The sequence below is a fragment of the Limulus polyphemus genome, unplaced genomic scaffold, assembly GCF_000517525.1.
Source record: "Limulus polyphemus unplaced genomic scaffold, Limulus_polyphemus-2.1.2 Scaffold506, whole genome shotgun sequence".
Classification (NCBI taxonomy): Eukaryota; Metazoa; Arthropoda; class Merostomata; order Xiphosura; family Limulidae; genus Limulus; species Limulus polyphemus.
Window position 1 is genome coordinate 324,652 of NW_013666116.1, and position 19,755 is coordinate 344,406.

General features: G+C 34.4%; 1 protein-coding gene across 10 annotated transcripts in view; it reads right to left on the bottom strand.

Annotated features, from left to right (window-relative positions):
* LOC106458730 (extended synaptotagmin-2-like) overlaps nucleotides 1-19,755 on the bottom strand; it is a 70,563-nt gene that overhangs the window by 13,783 nt on the left and 37,025 nt on the right. For 9 of the 10 annotated variants that reach the window (XM_022385032.1, XM_022385035.1, XM_022385037.1 and 6 more), the window contains 5 exons: nucleotides 17,577-17,662; nucleotides 9,672-9,720; nucleotides 8,808-8,897; nucleotides 7,672-7,746; nucleotides 2,888-3,049 (listed from right to left, as the gene is read on the bottom strand). In XM_022385032.1, the coding sequence (XP_022240740.1) occupies nucleotides 2,888-3,049; nucleotides 7,672-7,746; nucleotides 8,808-8,897; nucleotides 9,672-9,720; nucleotides 17,577-17,662 (462 nt within the window). The remainder of the gene's footprint in view (nucleotides 1-2,887; nucleotides 3,050-7,671; nucleotides 7,747-8,807; nucleotides 8,898-9,671; nucleotides 9,721-17,576; nucleotides 17,663-19,755) is intronic. The other variant, XM_022385030.1, reaches the window with a different exon arrangement.

Sequence of the window (19,755 nt, forward strand, 5' to 3'; positions counted from 1 at the left end):
TCATCACCACCCACCACCAACTCTTGGGCTACTCTTTTACCGATGAATAGTGGGATTGACTGTCATATCACAATGCCCCCACGGCTGAAAGGGCGAGCATATTTGGTGGGATGGGGATTTGAACCTGCGACCCTCAGATTGCGAGTCAAGCACCCTATCCACTTGGTCTTCTTAGAAATGAAAAATATAATATTAGTAAAACATCTATACCATGCCACTAACCCATGATACCACAAAAATGCTATATCCAGGCATTTTCTACACTCAGTTTGTGGTGTGAAAGCATGTGCACACTATCCTGTTAAACTATATGTCTTCTGGCATGTTTTGCAAATCTATAATTGCTGGGTCAAGGTATTTGTAGTAAAAAAAAAAAAAAAGCAGAATGGCCTTCTACAGATAGTTTTCTGTAAATGATAAAATGGTCCAACAATTAAACCACTCCAAACCATCACTGTATCTCTTCTCTGGTCCTGGATTCCTGCAACCCAGTGTGGGTTTTCTTGAGAGCAGTATCAGTCAGTTCCTCCTATGCCATGTTCCTTTACAAAAAGCTTCATCTACTGTCAACTTCAACTTGGGTACGTGCATCTTCTAAAGATGGAAGTTATATTGCTTCTCAAACCTACTAGAGCACCCTTCTTCGACTTACACTTACTTCTTGCACAAAATATAAAAAAGAGAGAGACAGTTCATGAAAAAATAAAGAGGACTTAGAAAAATGTTAGTAAGGGCAGGACTTATATCATGGTAGTGCATGATATTTGCATCACCCTTTATAATATAATTTTAAGAATGTCACTGGGCTCTCAACTTTTTTCTCACTACGTGTCAATTTGGTGTGGAAGCGTTTAAAAACTACACTATTAAAACAGCAATTTTTAAAAGTGAATGCCTGACATCAATGTTTCAATAACACCTTTGTGATTTTGTCTTATGCTAAACAAGAACCACATCATCTTAATGAACCTCTGAACACTTTATAGATGAAGAATGTGAAGAGCAGCTTCCTTTTTTTGAATTTTATAATTATAAAAACAGACCATAGCTCTCTTATTCAAGTGTAGAAGAAAAGGAAAACTTTTTAATAATAGACAGAATGTATTTTATATCTAATCAGTCCAGTAACATACTATATATCATCCCAAGAAAACTAAAAGATAACTTCTCCAGATTTGTTACAGACATTGAAAAGATGTTTAAAGACCTCAACTTATTTAAAAATTTGTTTGCTCGTTTTTTTGTAGGTAAACACAAAGTTACACAATGGGCTATTTGTGCTCTGCCCACCACAAGTATTGAAACATGGATTTTAGCTATTTCAAAATATTTAGGAAGTTTTTTAAATTTTTTGAATTTATAATATAGACCTTTAAAATGCCAACTAAAAAGTCATACAAAAAGTCTACGTTTTTCTTTTTTACAAGCATGTAGTCATAAAGTAAAACAAAAAAGTAATACAGAAGATACAGAAGGTTGAGTACTTTATAATAAAACAATTACGGATTCTCACCATATATGGTCATGCTCTTTCTGACAGCCATGCAGTGTAGTTTCCATTCAAATCATGTTAAAAGCACACCATTCTTTCCTGTATATTTTCAATAATACAACTAGTGTATGAGGGTGATGGTTTTCCAGCACACATTTGAGCAGTCCTATTGCATGGAAATCCATAAAAGCTTCATCCTGCGACTTCACTTATATATCTTCATACGGAATAGCATGAATGCTATTTTCATTCTTCAACGTTTTAACGTATGTAACAGTTGAAAGAGACATATGACTGAAAGACTGATATTGGTGAGCCCATGCATGTCCTTGGTTTGTTTCCTTACAAAGCCAGTATTTCTGTGTGGTACAAAGGGTCCAGAACTTTGGTCTGATAGTAAGCAAAGTTCACCTTGACTTTTTTATCTATTCTCCTGATCCCTGTCATGCCACTGGCATGGTATACAGTACTGACAGCAGATCCTTTCAAAAAAGTTTCACAACATGCAGTACCACCTTTGAAAATTTTTTCACCCATTAACTGGAAGGAAAATGACATGAGACTACAGTTATCAATGATGCATATGCTTTGTTCAGTGTCACCACATACTGCTATTTTTTTACACTAAAAACCATTCATACAGTTTTCTACAGTTGGTCCTCCTTTTCTGAATATATCATGGAAACAACTTGTGTTGCTTTTCCAAATGGAGATTCTTCTTAATTATATTGCATATTGTTGCCTGGGACACATGGATGGCTTTTTTCTCTAAACTTTGCATTTATGGATTCTCACCTGTTACATGATGCTGCACTTTGTTTAACACATCTGAGTTATGACTTATTGTGGGTCTCTTTCTGGATGGCCATGCTACCCCAAGTTGATCCATATTCCTTTTTTTTATCAATGCCATTAAATACAAGGGATATTCCCATCTCTGAAATACTTAATCATGCTTATGGTCTGATTGTAAGAATATTTTGCATTGGAAAAGGCTGTGATATATGCTTCCCAAAAGTGATAAGTGTCAGGTGACATCACACTAGCTATAAAATGCAAAACAATTTCAAGTGTAGTTGTGATACATTCTGTTCCACTGTGAAATTAAATCAGCTGTGGTTGTAGCATCACTTGCTGATTTGCACATTTAAAATTATTTTAATATGACATAATAAACTCTCTGTATAATTTTGTTACACAAGAAAACTTCCAATCATTTGCATTCCTCCTATAAAAATTCAGGAAAACAGTAAAATGTCCCAAAGTAACTATCATTTGCTTTATGCATATAAACATACGATTTAAGAATGACTTACACATATGCAGAACCACAAATATATTTCTAGCTTAATCATACCCTATTCTCAATTTATATATTAATAAAAACTCACATACCTCTAATCTAAGCTTATGTGAATGTGGGTTCTTTAAGAGGAATGAAAAGTTCTCCTCCCATACTGGGTTATTGGTTTTTGGTCTAACAGAAGTATATCTTACATATTTAGCTATTTTCAGTTTCAGCTGGGGGTTTGGTTCACCTGTGGCCTGACTGGCATCCTTTAACAGATAAAATGAAAAGAGGATATTAGAACAATATCAAACACCATCTTTGTATTTTTTGTTTTATACTCATATGCCTGAACATTTCACTCAACTAACATTGCAATTTAATATATACAATAATAATTTATGCAAGGTATTTGCATGAAGAAGTTACCATTATTTCATGTGAACAAAAATTACTGTTTTAGCTCTCTGTAAAAATGCTTGAACTATCTCTTGTGCCACACTTTACAACTCATACCTGTGGATTTTAAAGAATACAGATGCTTTCTGAAACTATATATTAGTTTCCATTTTCTCGACTTTTTAGCCTAACTATATACATAGCAATCTTTTGAATGTTTTTAAGAGTACTATAAAACCACAAGTATCTGCTTTCCTTTATAAAACACGTTTTATTTATGACAAATGAATGAAGTCTTTTTAAAGTGTAATTATATTCAAACAATATAATTCCTTTTTAAAAGGGTTTTTTTTTTCAGAAGAACCTCATTCAATATGTTCTGCTAGAAGTAGAAGACAGATATAACTTTTAGAGTTGAGCTTTCCACCTGTAGTAGCAAAGAGAAAAAAAAAAGGAAATGTCAAGTGCAAAATATATTATTAGTTGGATACAAGTGAATTAAACAGGTGGGGGTTATAATAAATAATCTATTTTTCTATTACACAGTGAGTTAATTTTTATTTGCTGAATAGTTATTTGTTGTTTTTATTCTCACTCCTATACTTTTCAGAAAATAAAAACTAAATGCAGTTTATAATACCTCTTTAAAAGACTTTATCAATCCTACTATGATCGTTTTTTTGTCGTTTTCTTTACAGGCTGAAGACTGTCTTTAAGAGATCAAATTTAAATTCAATTATTCTTGGTTCATAACATGAAGTGGGACATGTCTGATAAAAATTCCTCTGGCCAAAATATATTTAGTTTGTGTGCTATAAGTATTAGTATACCAGCTATTTCTGAAGTCTATAGCACAATTTAAGTGAAAAAAATTTTACTTTGCTTTGTGGAGATGACCCACAAATAAGTAGGGGCAATTTTTCTGACTCAGAGTCATCACTTCCATCTTTTTTTCCACAGATGGTTTAGTCCAATGACATTCCTGGCTATTGTACCAAGTTAAGCACAACAATACTTCTTTCTCATCAATATCAAGCATGGTTCCTGTGATTTTTATAAATGAAATATTCTACTAACATTCTCTTCCAGTGGAAGGAAACTTTCTCATGTGTGCAAGATGCATAAAATTTTTTATAGGTAAGTGAAATTAATAAAATGTGAACTTCTTAGATTTCTTTAGTGTAAAGAATTTGCTTCTTTTCAGAGTTAGAAACTGGAGAAGTAGACAACTTAGCTGTCAAATGCTTCTTCAAGTTAATGAAAACATGTGGATCAGAACTCAATCTTTGGGTATTTATTCAGGTATTGTAATTCACTTAGTAAAAGACTCAAAAAGTTTAATCATCCCATCCAGGATGTTCTTGACTCCTTCAGACATTGCTCAGCCTGGAGAGATAACTATTTCATAAGCAACTTTTTTTGAAATTTATATTTGTCAGGGCCAGAAGGTGAAAGTTGATATTGGACTGGAAACTGTAGAGCTGCACATACGCACTGCAAAGCAACTAACCAATATGGACTTTTTGTCATGCTTAGTGGTGTTCCTATGGCACATCCTGCTCTTGCTTGTAGCTCCAAAGTATGATTTTGCTGCTGTATTACCATAGTTAATCAATATTTCTACATTGGAGCTAGCATGTCATGGAATTGGCAATGCTGAGACAGTATGTGACACCCTGATATGTTATTATGCTCAAAAACGTTGTTTATCAGGTGCTTAGGACACAATGAAATTGACTATTTCACCTTCATTTTCACTAACACTTTCTGGCTCTCATATATAAGTAAACTTTCTGCTAATTTCTTGCTTATTAACATGCAAACAATTGCTAGTTTTTGTGCTGAAAAATATTTTAACTTCATTAGGGCATTTCTTAATACTGACTATTGGTTATTCAGTGTGGTAGCACTGAGGACAAAAATTTTCACAGAACATTAATCACCTCAGATTTTTATTTGGTTGATTTATTATGTAAGAAACACTTCCTAATACTACTTTTATTCTAAACCATTCTAACTTAAAAATTTGTATTATGTTTCACAGTCATTTAAATTACTAAAGTCATTAATTGCAGTACTGACTGCAGATGCCTTTTTTATGTGTAAACTGTCATCTGCACAAATAAATTCTGGAAGTTACCAAACCATTACTACAGGCCTCTGCTCAGCCACAGAGATGTTCAAGAAGTTTCCAGCTATATACTATTCACTGATTGAATGCTGGTGCCATCTAATGACTGTACTGAAAACTATTTCCATTGAATTCAATTTCCTTTAGAAGTTAGCAGCAATCAGCACAAAATATGTTTATTGGTGGTAACTGATGAATGTTCACACAATGAGGTGCTAACTATTGATGCTATCTGTCAGGTTTTATAGTAGGTGTAGAAAAAATTGTTACACTATTGGTTATTACAGTTGTATCCAGAACTTTAACTAATTGTCTCCTTTTCATCAAAGTCCACACAGGCAGGTTCAATTACTTTAGAACACCCCTTTGACAAGACAACTTATTCTTCTCTATCTCTGTTGTTACAGTACCAGATGCAATACTTTCACTTTAGAAATCACCCATTATGGCTAAACTGATATGCAGTCTAACTTCGCTTTCACTAACTTACTTACTTGCTCTCTGTATCTGCATGTATTTATAACAAATGACAGAAATATATCTAGCCCTGTAGTAACAACAATATTACACTATCTATTGACTAAAGGCCTAGTCTTAAAAGATAATCTCAAACTAAGAAATCCAACCTAGCTATATAAATTGTATTTACAATATATAAAGTTTTTACATTTAATATTTTTAGCATATCTGTATTGCTAAATGTTTAAAATAACATGGACAACAACAAACCATTTGGTCCTTCAAGATTGTCTTTTCACACCTACCCTTGAGATAAAGTAAAAATTTAAACCCACCCTTTATTGTTCAAGAATGTATTGATTCTCCTCATAAACTATTGCAAATTGGTTGCTTCCACCACTGCTGACAAAAACGTATTCATAAACAAACCACATCATTAAAAAAATAAAACCGTCTTAACTGGAGCCTAGTCTGTCTTTCCCAAATCTTGAACTTGTGTTCTCTCACCCTACTGTCTGAAACATATAGCAAAAAATAAACCAGAGACAATTACCTTTTAGTAACAAGACTGACTGAATTCTGTTAATAATAACCTTTTTCACTCTATCACTCTGCAGTCCAAGTTAGTTTTTTCTCAATCCCTACCAATAATATTTTCTTAGCTAATCTTCTGAAAAGCACCTTATCAAAACTGTTCTTAAATCTAAACTCACACCCTTTCCATTGTCCAGATAACAAGTAATATCCATATTAGTAAGACAAAATTTCCCTTTAGTGAATCAATATTAGCTTTCATTTTTATTATATTTTACTAAATGATTTTGTCTGTTTGTTTTGAATTTCATGCAAAGCTACACGAGGGCCATCTGCACTAGCCATCCTTAATTTAGCAGTGAAAGACTAGAAGGATGGCAACTAGTCATCACCACCCACCTCCAACTCTTGAGCTAGTCTTTACCAATTGATCATCACATTATAATGCTGCCATGGCTGAAAGGGCAAGCATGTTTGGTGGGATGGGGATTTGAACCCGTAACCCTCAGATTGCGAGTCGAGTGCCCTAACCTCCTGGCCATACTGGGCCAAACAATTTTGAAAAGCTTCTTTAATCAAACTCTACAGAATTTTATCCACATTAGATGTTAGATTATACTGCCATACAGTAATACCAAACTTTCATTAGTTTGGAAAATTGCATGCATACACAAAATTTGATCAAATGAACTCAGTTGCACTAATTTGTATCCTCAATAAACAAAATCATTGACACCCCTTTGGTGTGGGAATGACTAAGTTCAAACAAATAAGTAAAATAAAATTGTATAAATTATAAATCAACCAAACTTCCTACGATCTCTGCACTGTAATGAAAAACCATTTGCAATATGTGTACATGTATGCTTTTGAGAGTGTATGTGGGAAAAGACTAAAAGAGTTATTTTTTTAAATTGGTAATAACAAAACAACTGAAAATTCAGTGGAAGTTTAAAATAAAATGTTGAAATAATTGCAATTTCTTAGTATAAAAATGTGTTGTAAAAGGCCTTGTTTTCTTTTAAAATGATCTGAAAACAACTTATCTCACACGAGTCTGTAAGGATGATTCAGAAAACAAGACTGGAAAAAACCTTACATGTTGTAACTGCCTGAGGCATGTTTGATACTAAAAATAGCAGACTATGAAAGGGAAAATCACTTGTTATTTTAAGAAGCTAATTGTTAACATTACAACTGCTGAGTAACTTTTATAACATTAAAGTCAAGACAATATTATTAATCTTAAGTCTTATAGTGTAAGAAAATCTATATATAATAATATTTAATTGGCACATCAACTGTAAGAACCATCGTACCAAGGTCCTTAAAATAAAATAATACACGATAGTTAACTGAGATACTTACAGGCAAGTTTTTTGCTGAATCTATGAATAACATCAACAATGAAGATGAGAAATCAGATTTTCTTTGGTGCATAATCTGAAAATATATGTATATATACATGGATACATGGCTAAAAGTGCATCAAGATAAAAAAGTTTGATACCTGAAAAATATATAATAGAACAATGATTTAAAAAGAAATTGGAAGTCTATACATACATCACTGTTAAAAGGTTTGGAGGCAGACAGTATGAAAATAAACACAATGACAATCATAATTTATGTAATAGGATCATACAAATGAAATCACAATTTATCTAATTATTTAAACATTAGATTCATAAAAGTATCCAAAATGTAGCTTAAAACCTTACAAATTACAAAGAGAATATACTGTAAACTTTTTACAATGGAAGTAGAAATACTACTGTTTTATGCTGTTTTGATACAACAGACCATGGGACGTACATTTACAGAATATGAAAAGAGAATTACTAAAGTTATCTACAAAAACTGTTGAGCCCTCTAGTGTTAGACATATTGACCAAGATTTGATCTGATGCAGACAGTTTTCCACAGTATGATTCATCCACTGCAGTCATTAGACTTACTATCTATTGAACTCATTTAGATGTGTGGAACCTATGACAACACATTATGTAATAGAATTATGGTAACATATTCCTGGTATACTGACTGATAGAATACTATAAATATGTAATGCTCTCATTAGACCAAAATGGCTGTATGTAGTGTTTTAGTCAAATTAGATTAAGATGAATTTCTACATGTTCATTTACATAATCTAGTCGTTATTGCTATTTCATTATAAGTGTGTATATTTTAATGTTTTTTGCAAAAGTGTGTCCTTTTTACAAATGTTTGTACTGTAGTGTACATTAGTTTACACGAATAAAATTCTACTGGGTTGTGAGATATTGATCTCCTGTCATTCCGTTTTACCTGCATTTTGAACATTTAAATTTTTATTTCTCAGGTTGCTGCTGCATGGATCATACATATCAGGTATTATATCAATTCAAAAGTGTTCTAATGAAAAATTTAAGAATATATTTTGAAGAGATGTATGTATATATTTTGGTTAATTTCTATATAAACTATTGATGAAATGTCTGATCACTTTGCTTTAAACTTACTGTCTCAAGATGGTTAATGTTATCAGTAAGGGTCAGCCAAGCAATCTCTAGATGTATCCATCCAGATTTAGCTTCTTCAAGAGGGTACCACTAGAAAAATAAATGTATTTAGTTTTTACTCATTTTAATCTTAAATATAAAACATCATGAATAATTGCTGGAATATGATGACAAAAACATAAAACACCCTACGTCACTGAAAGATCTTTACTGGCTTGTCTTGTATCATGTAAAGAGCATATACAGAGTTTCTTTGCACTAAATCTGTTTAAATAAACTTTTTTATTTTCAGAACATCTACAGGAACATATATATATGCTCTCTGATAAATATAACTATGTCTCAGGTCAGATGAAGGCTAAATGCTTGTCATAAGTGTGCCAAATATAAGAAAACTTAAAAGCACAGGTCATGTGATTACTGAGCCTGTTACATCCCAAACGAGAAAATCCTATATGTTTTTTCTCCAATTCAGTTAAAATATTTAGACTTCAAATACCTACTGACAGAAATAAAAAAATCAAATACACTCATGAGTAATAAAATGTACATTTTAAGTATATCTTGGATAACGTCATAATAACATAAATTGTTATATACAAATATTACCCAGAATGATAGTTCAAAAACAGATCCATACATACACTAACCAAAGTCAAAGGAAAGAAAAAAGAAAATAGAGGAAAGCAGGAAAGCCAAATTCACTTTTAAATATGAATATACTCAAGAGGGAGATAACATCCAGATATATAAAATGTTACATCATATGAAACTGTTTTGGTTGAAACACAAAAGTTATCTACTCACACATAGATTTTAATAATCATTACTTTCATAACAAAGGAAAAATTTATAAATACTTACAGCGTTAATTCTACCAGCCATGGTCACAGATGAAATTTTTATGGAGGTCCTTAAAAAGAAAAACATAATTAAGGCAATGAAAATACTTTTAAGATATTTTACATGTGTAAACTATTATAACAATATCTAATAACATTTTCATTAAATGAGCAAACCATAAAAGTAGTGTAGAAAACAAACACCAGCTTAATACCACAACTGGCTAATTTTCATCAACTCTGGTTTTGTATAATTGCTTTAATGGCTAGAATATATATATATATATATATATATATACATACACTCACACATAGATGAATTTGGGACAGTTTGTACATGTATATTTCTAAAAATATCAAAAACCAAAAGCTTTGTATATTACTTGTGCACAGAAAATGACATGCTCTCAATTTCCCATGAACAAAAAGTAATAGCTTAGGAACACAGGTAACAAATATACTACTTTCAAGTAAGAAAAAGGAACAGTAGAAAAAATGCCTGTTTTTCAGACTAGCATAGCTAATGCTGAGATTCCATAAGTGACTGAGATGTACAGTGGCTCAATGGTAAGCCTGAAGGCCTATAATGCTAAAAACTGGGTTTCAATGATGAGCTAATGCTGAGATTCCATAAGTGACTGATTTGGGTCTCAAGTGACCACTACATCATAATGTTCTTCAAACAAAGTTTGAGAATAGAATTGAATAACACCAAATTGTTTAGACAGTAGCTAATGCAACAGAGATAGAAAACTAATCTCGATAAGAAACAATGCAGAAGAGAAAACTTTGCTCTTACATCTTAATATACATAATTAAGTATTATGCTTTGGCAGTGTCATTTTTCAAAATTAAATATATTTTTCTAACTTAAAAAACAACTGTTTACAGCTAACCTTAATTACTTAAGAATGTACACACCCAAAAATGTTGAAGAACTGTGGTTCAAAAGTGCCAATGGCTAAATTCCATCTCATATTGAAATGAAAACAGAAAAGTATAAAATGCCTAATCAATAACATTAACTCTTTTTTTTACACCCTCCCAGTGGTTCAATGGTAAGTCTGAAGGCTTATAATGCTAAAAGCTGGGTTTCAATACCCATGATGGTCACAGCATAGATAGCCCATTGTGAAGCTTTGGGTTTCACAACAGACAAACAAAATCGTTTTTTTGCTACCATAGCTTACATTGCTTTTCTTAGTTTCCTTTTACCTATAATAATTTCACTAACATAAATACTTGATACCAAATAAATCTAATAAGTAAAGATGTCAAAAAAGTTGAAATAACACAGATTCACATTACATTTTGCTTGAATGCTTAACCATTGGTTTGCAATGACATGACTTCTCAGTTAACTAGTTACTGTAATATTTTATTAACACATAGAATAAGAAAACTTACAATATGTATTAACTCAAGGATCAACAGAGAATACAGTAGCTGAGTATTGGCCCCATTCCTACGGGCAGTTATAAAAAAACTATACATTTTTAATCAAGAATGCTTTCCAGCAGTTGTGGTTGTGACATCCAAGTATAATATGTAATCATTTCATAAATTAGAATCCATATACGTTTTTAAGAGTTATGGTTTAAATGCCAGAAGCTCACAAAGCATTAGAAACCAATATGCCTAAAATTACATCAACTGTATATGTTTTTTGTTTTCCACACTTCTCTTTGTTTGTCAATTTCAGATCCAAAATCAGAGGCATGTAAAAATAGCATTTAAAATCAATCTTTTGTTTCTCACCAGTCATTGCCCAAGAGGTCTTTCATTCAATACCAGAACTGGGCCAGTGGACAATGAGAGACAAAATATTCTCTGAAATGCTATTTATATATACATTATAATGCTTAGTTCTTCTAATACTTTAAAAGTTATGGTTTAAATTCTGAAAGCTGCAAAGAATTAAAAACCAAGTAATGTACTGCATGAATAAATGGCTTTATTCAGGTAAATTTGTTTGAAATTTTAGTACAGATTTATGTACTCAGATTTTTTACGTGAATAGGGTGTGTCCTACCTTCAACTATTTAATCTTACCCTTAGAGCAGTATTTCTCAGTGAGATTTGCTATACAACCCCCCCGTTCTGGCTTTGGTTGTTGTGACCCCCCATTATCTTTACAAGGATAAAAGGATGTTTCTTGGAACAATTCGTCATATTTCATAACAAAGGTTATATGTGCACCTCTCAGACACCTTGAGGACAGCTCATGACTCCCCTGAAAACCTGCCTTAGAGTATGACTTCCTATATATATAAGTAGAAAAATATGAAGGTGATAAAATAAAATATATTAGACTTTTAGAAAAAAAATCACATATAAAAACTATGGTAATAAATTATTAACTTGGCGACATTTCAAGCAAACACTCTTTTTCAAGCCAGAAACAAGCCTGTGTTTAATGACAATTACAGGAACATTTTGAAATGAATTTTTTCCTTACACTTGAAGCCATCAGCCTGTCTGACTGGCTGGCACCTGGCCCACTTGCTAGACAATTTGCTAAACACAGTCTCAGTGGGATACCTAGCAAGATGTTCATGTGTAAAGACAGAGAAGTTGAAGACTCTGGTTCACTGTTCTTTGTTAATGGGAAATGTCTAGTGATGTGGCATTCTAAGTAGTTTTAATGGAACTTAGGACTGAAAATAATCCTAAGTAAATTTAGTTTTTGGTGGTTGTCTTTAAACAGGTACATTTACCTTGGTGATTGCCTTATGTTTGCTATATGCTTTAAGTCTTGTTACTATTGTACAGAAAAGCTAATCACAAGTTGAGAAAAGGTGGTATTAAGATAAAGTGTTTTTGCTTTAAACAAATCTTCTGGTCTTTATTTTTTTTTGCATGATTGAGTTTGACATATTCACACCATGCATACATTCTTAGAATCTTCTGTTACTGCAGTCTTAATTAACTTGTTTTTCCAATAAGGTACTCTCCCCCCACTCACAAGATTAGCTTTTCTCATTTTGTGCTGTTCTCTATATGCAAACTTTTTCAGAAACACATGATCCCTCTGTTGGAAGTTTTTCATGCAAATCATCATGTTTCACCTCTCCACCAATTGAAGAGCAGTACTATGTGCTTCTACCAAACTATCACTCTTGTTTGGCAGCTGTCAAGTTCAGATGTTCTTTTTTACATTGTTCAGTTACCTTGAAGTGGACTGGTTGGTCAAATTGGAGAAGTTTTTCCTTTGTCCTACCCAATACCTTATCCATTTGGGTGTTTTCTTCAATGCCCGTCTCAGTCAGACCCAACCTTCTCTTTGGCTCCATTCTATGGAATGGACCATTGGAAATGGCCTGTCACACTCATCAGTTCCTGGCCAAAGCTGGGATGGTGGGCTGGTTGGTCAAATTGGAGAAGTTTTTCCTTTGTCCGACCCAATACTTTATCCATTTGGGTGTTTTCTTCAATACCCATCTCAGTTGGGCCCAACCTTCTCCTCTTTGGCTCCATTCTATGGAACAGGTCATTTGGAAAGCCCTGTATATTCCCTCACTTACTGATCGCGAGGTTCTATTGGTTTTGGGGATGTGGTCCTCCATGACCCCTCTCACACCCCTGGACAGGGCCCATATGCAGTTTCTTCAATGGGTCCTTCATGATCAAAGGAACCTCACCCGGGATCTCTTGGATACTTCTATATCCTTTCTCTCATCCTTTGTATATGATCTCTATTGGTGGTTTAACAGAGCCTACACGTTGGCAGGGGTTCCACTTCCTCCTCTGCAGGCAGATTTACATCTGTTCACTTCATATCAATGTTCTCAAACTCCTGGCTGTTTGTCAAGCTTTGGATCAATTTCTTTCTCTTGCCAGCCAGTGGCTTGTTATGATTCATACCATGGTGGCTGATATCAATCACCAAGGTGACACCAGGTCCAGATCCCTATGTTTTTGTCCTATGGATCTTCTTTATTGGATTCACACACATCACATTTGTTTGATGGCATGTCATTTACCCGGTGCTTTCAATCTCATAGCCAATCATCTTTCCCAACCAGATCAAGTTTATTCTATGGAGTGGTCCCTGCATCCTGCCATTTTTCGGTGGCTTTGTCTGCATCTGGGTATACCCCATATTAATGCATTTTCCACTGCCCTAAATCACAAATTACCTCAATTTTGGTCCCCAGTCCCCTATTTTAGAGCCTTGGATGTCAATGCCTTCAACCAGGATTGGTCTCATCTGTTCCTTTATATTTAGCCTCCCATCCATTTACTTCATCGGGTGGTCTCCCTCATCCATGCCATTCCATGCATGGTCCTTCTGATTGCTCCTTATTGGCCTATTCAACCTATGGTTTGCTTGGTTACTCCAACTGCAGATGTTCTCTCCCCTTCCTCTTCCCTTCTGCCCTGACCTGCTCCATCAAACCCAGTCACCGGTGGTCCATCCTGTGCCGTCCATCCTTCGTCTTCACACCCAACTTTTGTCAGGTCCTTGGCAAGGAGTTCCTGTTTCTCTTGCAGAGTGGCTTCACATTTAGCACATTTCATTTGCCTTTCTTCTTTGGCTGTCTATCAATGCAAATGGAGCATTTATTGCTCCTAGGCATTGACTCAGGGTTTCTGGGCTTCTCACACAATGGTATCCTGTATCTCTAAGTTTCTCAAGTGGCTCTTTGAGAGGGGTTCTTCTGTCTCCTCGATTTCGAGGTTTTGGGCGGCGTTATTCCATACATTCAGTTTTTCCCGTTTATACAGGGTCTTTGCTTCCCCTGTCCTTACTATGTTTATCTGCTCCTTCTGGCTCTGTAGGCTACCAAGGTGTCTGTTGCTTCTGGACTGAGACATTAACATGGTCCTTTATGCCCTCACTTTACCTTCGTTCGAATCTCTGTTTATGTGTTCCCTGTTTCACCTTTTTTTGAAGGCATATTTCCTCCTCCTCCTAGCCTGCAGGCATCATAAGTCAGATATTTTCACTCTCAATGTTACCAGGACCTTGTACCACTCCTCCTACCTTATCCTTTATCCAGATCGTGCTTTCCTTCCCAAGACCTCTGAGGCTCGAGAAGGTCAGTCCTCCTTTTCCTATATCTGCCTATTCTCTATATCTCATCTCTACCCTCGTCCTAATCTGGATAGACTCCTCTGTCCTGTCCATGCTCTCTGTTGTTATATTGCTCGCATGACTTCCTTCCCAGGATCCTTTTTCCAACCTCTTTATTCCTTGGCAATCTTCCTCTTCCCGTGATCTTTCTCCAGTTACCCTAACCAATTGGGTTCGATGTTTAATCCAGTTGGCCTACTCCTCCTTGTCTCTCCTTCCCAGCATGATCTTTTTCATGTCTTCTCACATCAAATCTATCACATTACTTTCTCCCTTGCCTCTCATCTTTGTCAGCCATTGGAATAGATTCTAAAATAAGGCATATGGATGACTCCACACAGCGTTCATCGCTCACTACCTGCATCACATCACTGTTTCTGCTTCCTCAGTGTATCACCTGCAACCTGTGGCTATCCTACAGACTTCGATGTAGTTGTGACATGAGGTAAGTCCTCACTAATGCTTTCTTTTCTTTCAGGGGCCCATGCTTCAGCTTCACTTTGGATCCCGCTCTATGGCGAGTGGTGCCTGACCAGGTATTCTGTCTGTACTTGGAATGGGTTCTACTTAGATGGCTATAACCATTCGCAGACATCTTGTTATCAGATCCGCATTGTAAGCCATGTTGATTCTTACATATTTTCCACGATCACTAGTGTAAATTCCTCGTGATAATTGCGTCATAATATGCCTGTCCCAGACCATACCACCCATGGATGGCATGGGTAAAGCAGAAGGTGATTGCTGCCCATCTCTGCCATGCCTAGATTGAACAAATCGGTGTGGTCTGCTTTTCAAAATAGGGTTTCATGATCACCCATTGCACTATCTCGAGTGTTGCAGTCCCTCCGGACTCTCCACCACACTTATCCCCCTTTCTTTCAGTGGAGTACGGGAGTCCTTTCCACTTACCAGTTCAAAGCCCGCTGGATGGGTTCCACAAAGATGGTTATAACCATTCAGTTCAGAGTAGGGTGGTGGTGTTCTGCTGGTGTAGAGGGAGTTACAAGATCCTCCAGATGAGTTACTATATTCCGGAGTCAAAATGCAGTTCACCACTCTGATTGGGTGTCCTCCTCCTACCCTTAGGTGGATGTTGGTACCCAGTGAGTGAGGTTTTGGAGATTGAGTGAACCAATCACACAAGTCCTCACACAGGTTTTGGGTTGTTCATCTTCCACTCTCGACTTGTCTTCTGTGTTGTGGGTCACAGAAGGTCTACATGGCCTGTTTCCGCTTCTGTCCTGGGTTTTCCCTCATTAGGTGACAAGGTTGTTACCAACCCGGGGTTGGGCTGATTTCACGATCGTGGGGGTTGAGTGCATGCGATGGACTTCCCTCAGATTCTGGATGACACATTCCCAGATCCATGGCATTAGGCTACCCTGTGAGTTCCTGGAATCAAATGTTAGGTTCCCTCTTGACTGGGACTTGAGATGAAGAAAGTATGATCCTCATTCTACCCTAACTAAGATGAGTAGTTCAAATGTTCCTGTAACCCATTAAAAATAAAAAGAACATGAAACAAAGATAAGTCATCACAGCACAGAATACTTTTGCCAATACCTTTTGCTCTACTTGTATGCAGCAGTCAAAATCTCACTTGATAGGTAATTTTGCTTGCAGTGTTAATAATTATAAATTAAAATAGTTTTCTGGCCTGTATGCAGAATGTTTGAAGCACAATTAGCATGCAAAGTATGCTAATGCTACAGGAGGTCTGGGGCATACTCCCCAGAAAATTTGTAAAGAAATAGGTGCTATGAGGTTAAGTCTGAAAGCAATTTTGCATGAAAGATAACTTAAACAATTACATGACTATTCACATAAAATCCACAAACATCTAATGAAAATTCAACAAACTATCATTCTTTTGTAATACTGCATGGGAATCTAGACTTAAATTACCATAAATATGTATCTTTTATTATAGTAAAGTACTGTACTATCTACAAGCAGAGTAGTTGTTAATTGTTAAATTATATTACTAACTTAATTAAACAACTCTGTATAAAAATAGTATATTAGCTATTTCAATCATTGGCTATCAAAAACATACATGTATGCACTACTGAAGTAACATGTTAGCATGTTCCATTCTTCTGGTGTGCTTTTCCATAAATAACTTGCATGCAGTTTCAATGTTGACTGACAGCAGTGTCATAATGATTATGTATTAAAGCGAAACACTCAATCTTTCTTGTTTATGTACACCTGAGGTAATTATTCAACTGGTTGAGAGCAGATGCTGAACATACACATGAACATGAAATTAGTGGCAATACTTTTATTACATCACAAAAATAAAGGGTTCTATGCCCCCCCCCTCCCATGTAAGTGCGTGGCTTTCTTGAACTTAATAGTCATCTACATTTTTCTGCCAAATATTCTGTTCTAACTGTTGCTTTAGGAAATATGAGACCTGTAATTGATCTGCCCAAGGAAAGACACCAGCTTATTCCTGAAATATACCTTCTATTCCAATCATTGAAAGGATAAATAACAGAAGTTGCTTGGATGGATGCAGTTTACTCTTATGATCTACTATTGGCTAGATCCTGAAATTTGAATACTTCAGTCTATAAATTTTTGGAGGAGTTGATAATTCACACTGCCATCATCTTTCATTTCTAAATTTACACTTGTTTAGTAATTCTTGAGCAACAGCTGTGAGTTCTTTTCCTTGTCTTGAAATAGCATGGAGCATTTCTGTACTTGCTTTTAGTCAATCTTTCATTAAAAGAGAGGTTTAAGAATACCAAAATTAAGGCAATTCTCTAATTATTAATGGTAAAATACTGGCTTAAATTCATATAGCATTCAACCATTTCAAACATTAAATAATCTAACCTTCCAAGAAAGTCATCTCTGGAGGTTTTATCTTCATCCATAACTTCAACATCTAATGTCAGTCCTTCAACTTGGTTGACTATTGCCTGTACAAGGTAAAAAATATTATAAATAAAAAATTGTGACTTGTCATTTTATATTAAGGTAATTATTTTGGAATAGTATTTCATTTGCTTATATTTTGCATTGATTAAACAAGACATAATAACTTATTAATGTGTGCTTTGAAAAGCATGTTTGTCTGCTAGTGGTACAAAATCCAAAAGAAAGCCTGAAACATAAAAAACCTTAAACAAATATCATTTCTTCATTTTTTACTGTAATCCATTCATAAACAGCTAAAAAGGTATTTATAATGGAATGAAATAACTGTTACTTTCCATGTAATCAATATATCAAAAACTAAAGCACTTTAGTTCTTGTTTTAATTCACTCAGCTTCTAAAATGTCTGTTTATTTCACTAGTAGTGTACTGAGAGAGGATTAAATATACACATATTTCTAAATAGCCAAACAGATGTATCTATAAAATTACAAACGTTAAACTGGAACTAATCTCTACATATTGCTCAGCATAACTATATAAATTCACATTTCTACTGATCATTTACTTTTTTTCTGAGTTTAAACATGACCTTTACTCTGCATACCAAGAATTAGATACTAAAATGTTTCAGATCCTTTCCTTAATAGCTGACCTATTTCAATAAAAGACCATGGCATTGAAGTTAGAATTAAACAAGAAGATAGTTTGAATTTAGCAGGAAGAAAAAAGAAAGTAGTTCTGAAAGCAATTATGCACATCAGAGAGCCAGTCAAGGTCATGACTCTATTGTGGAACTTTAGTAAACTGTAAATCATCAGAGAAAACATCCGATTATACTTATGGTTCAAAGCACTAATTTATGTTATCTTGGAGGAATAATATCTTTTATAAAGCAAAAAGATGCATTATTTAAGTTCAAGTGGTGGCATTAGAAATTGCACTGATTGCAGACATTCTAAGTAAGAAAAAATTAGCAAAGCATTCTGCATGACTTAAGTAGCATAAAACAGAACAAGAACAAAAATATTATTCTCTTACCAAAGAAAAGTAGGATTGACTGTCACATTATAATGTCTGCACAACTGAAAGGGTGAGCATGTTCAGGAATGGAATTTAAACCCACAATCTGCAAACTGTGAGTCAAGTGCCCTAACCACTAGACCATGCCAGGACAAAACAAAGAAGCATTATATTCTTTATGAAACTGGACCATAATCAATACTTGAATTCTCAATAAGAATAATACAGGAAATGTCAGTTAATATGTAAACAAAGATGAAATGAAGCAAACATTACGAAACCTAAATGGATAATCCTGAAAAACAGTCTAAAGTTATGATGCAGTGGAATAACAGCAAAAAGACATCCGAGTAGAAGATCCAATAAATTCAGATGAAAAATGGAAAAGGTTACCATTTCTCAAACTATGATATGAAAGATCACAATGAGGTTACCAAAAGAACGCAATAACTCATAATACAGTTGGCTATATCAAAAAGATAAATGCCAAAGAAAAAGCTTTACACACTAAAACGTGTTTGGGATAATGAAAAAGTGTTGATATAAAAGTGTATATGTTGTATAAAGATGACAAAAAATCAAAAGCAGTCAAGTTGTGAATTGCCAAAATCTCTTTCACTTGGTATCTGAAAACTGAGTGAAAATGAAGTGTATTTGTATACCTGTACACCAGTTAACAGAAGTGTAGAACAGAAACATGTACATTTATTAACAAAGAAAAAAGGGTAATGAAGAAGTAACAGCATGATCCAAACAACAGTTATTTCTTGATAGTAAAAAAAAACACATAAACAATATTCATGTACAGTAGGGAAGAAATAGCTCCTCTAATTAAAACAACAATAAAAATAACAGAAATCATACTGCAAAATGTTCTTAATATATTCACAAATTTTTTCCATGGGACATTTAAAAAAATACATTAATGCTGTGACACCCAAGACAGAAGTTATAACATCAAATGTGGTAAAACTATTAATGGCTGGAGATGGCTTGAATGGGTAATGAAGAAAAATTTTAATATAAGTTTAACATAACAGCAAATGTACAACGTTTCGGCAAGGTTTTGTCATCATCAGGTACAAAGATGATGTACAAAACCTTGTCGAAACG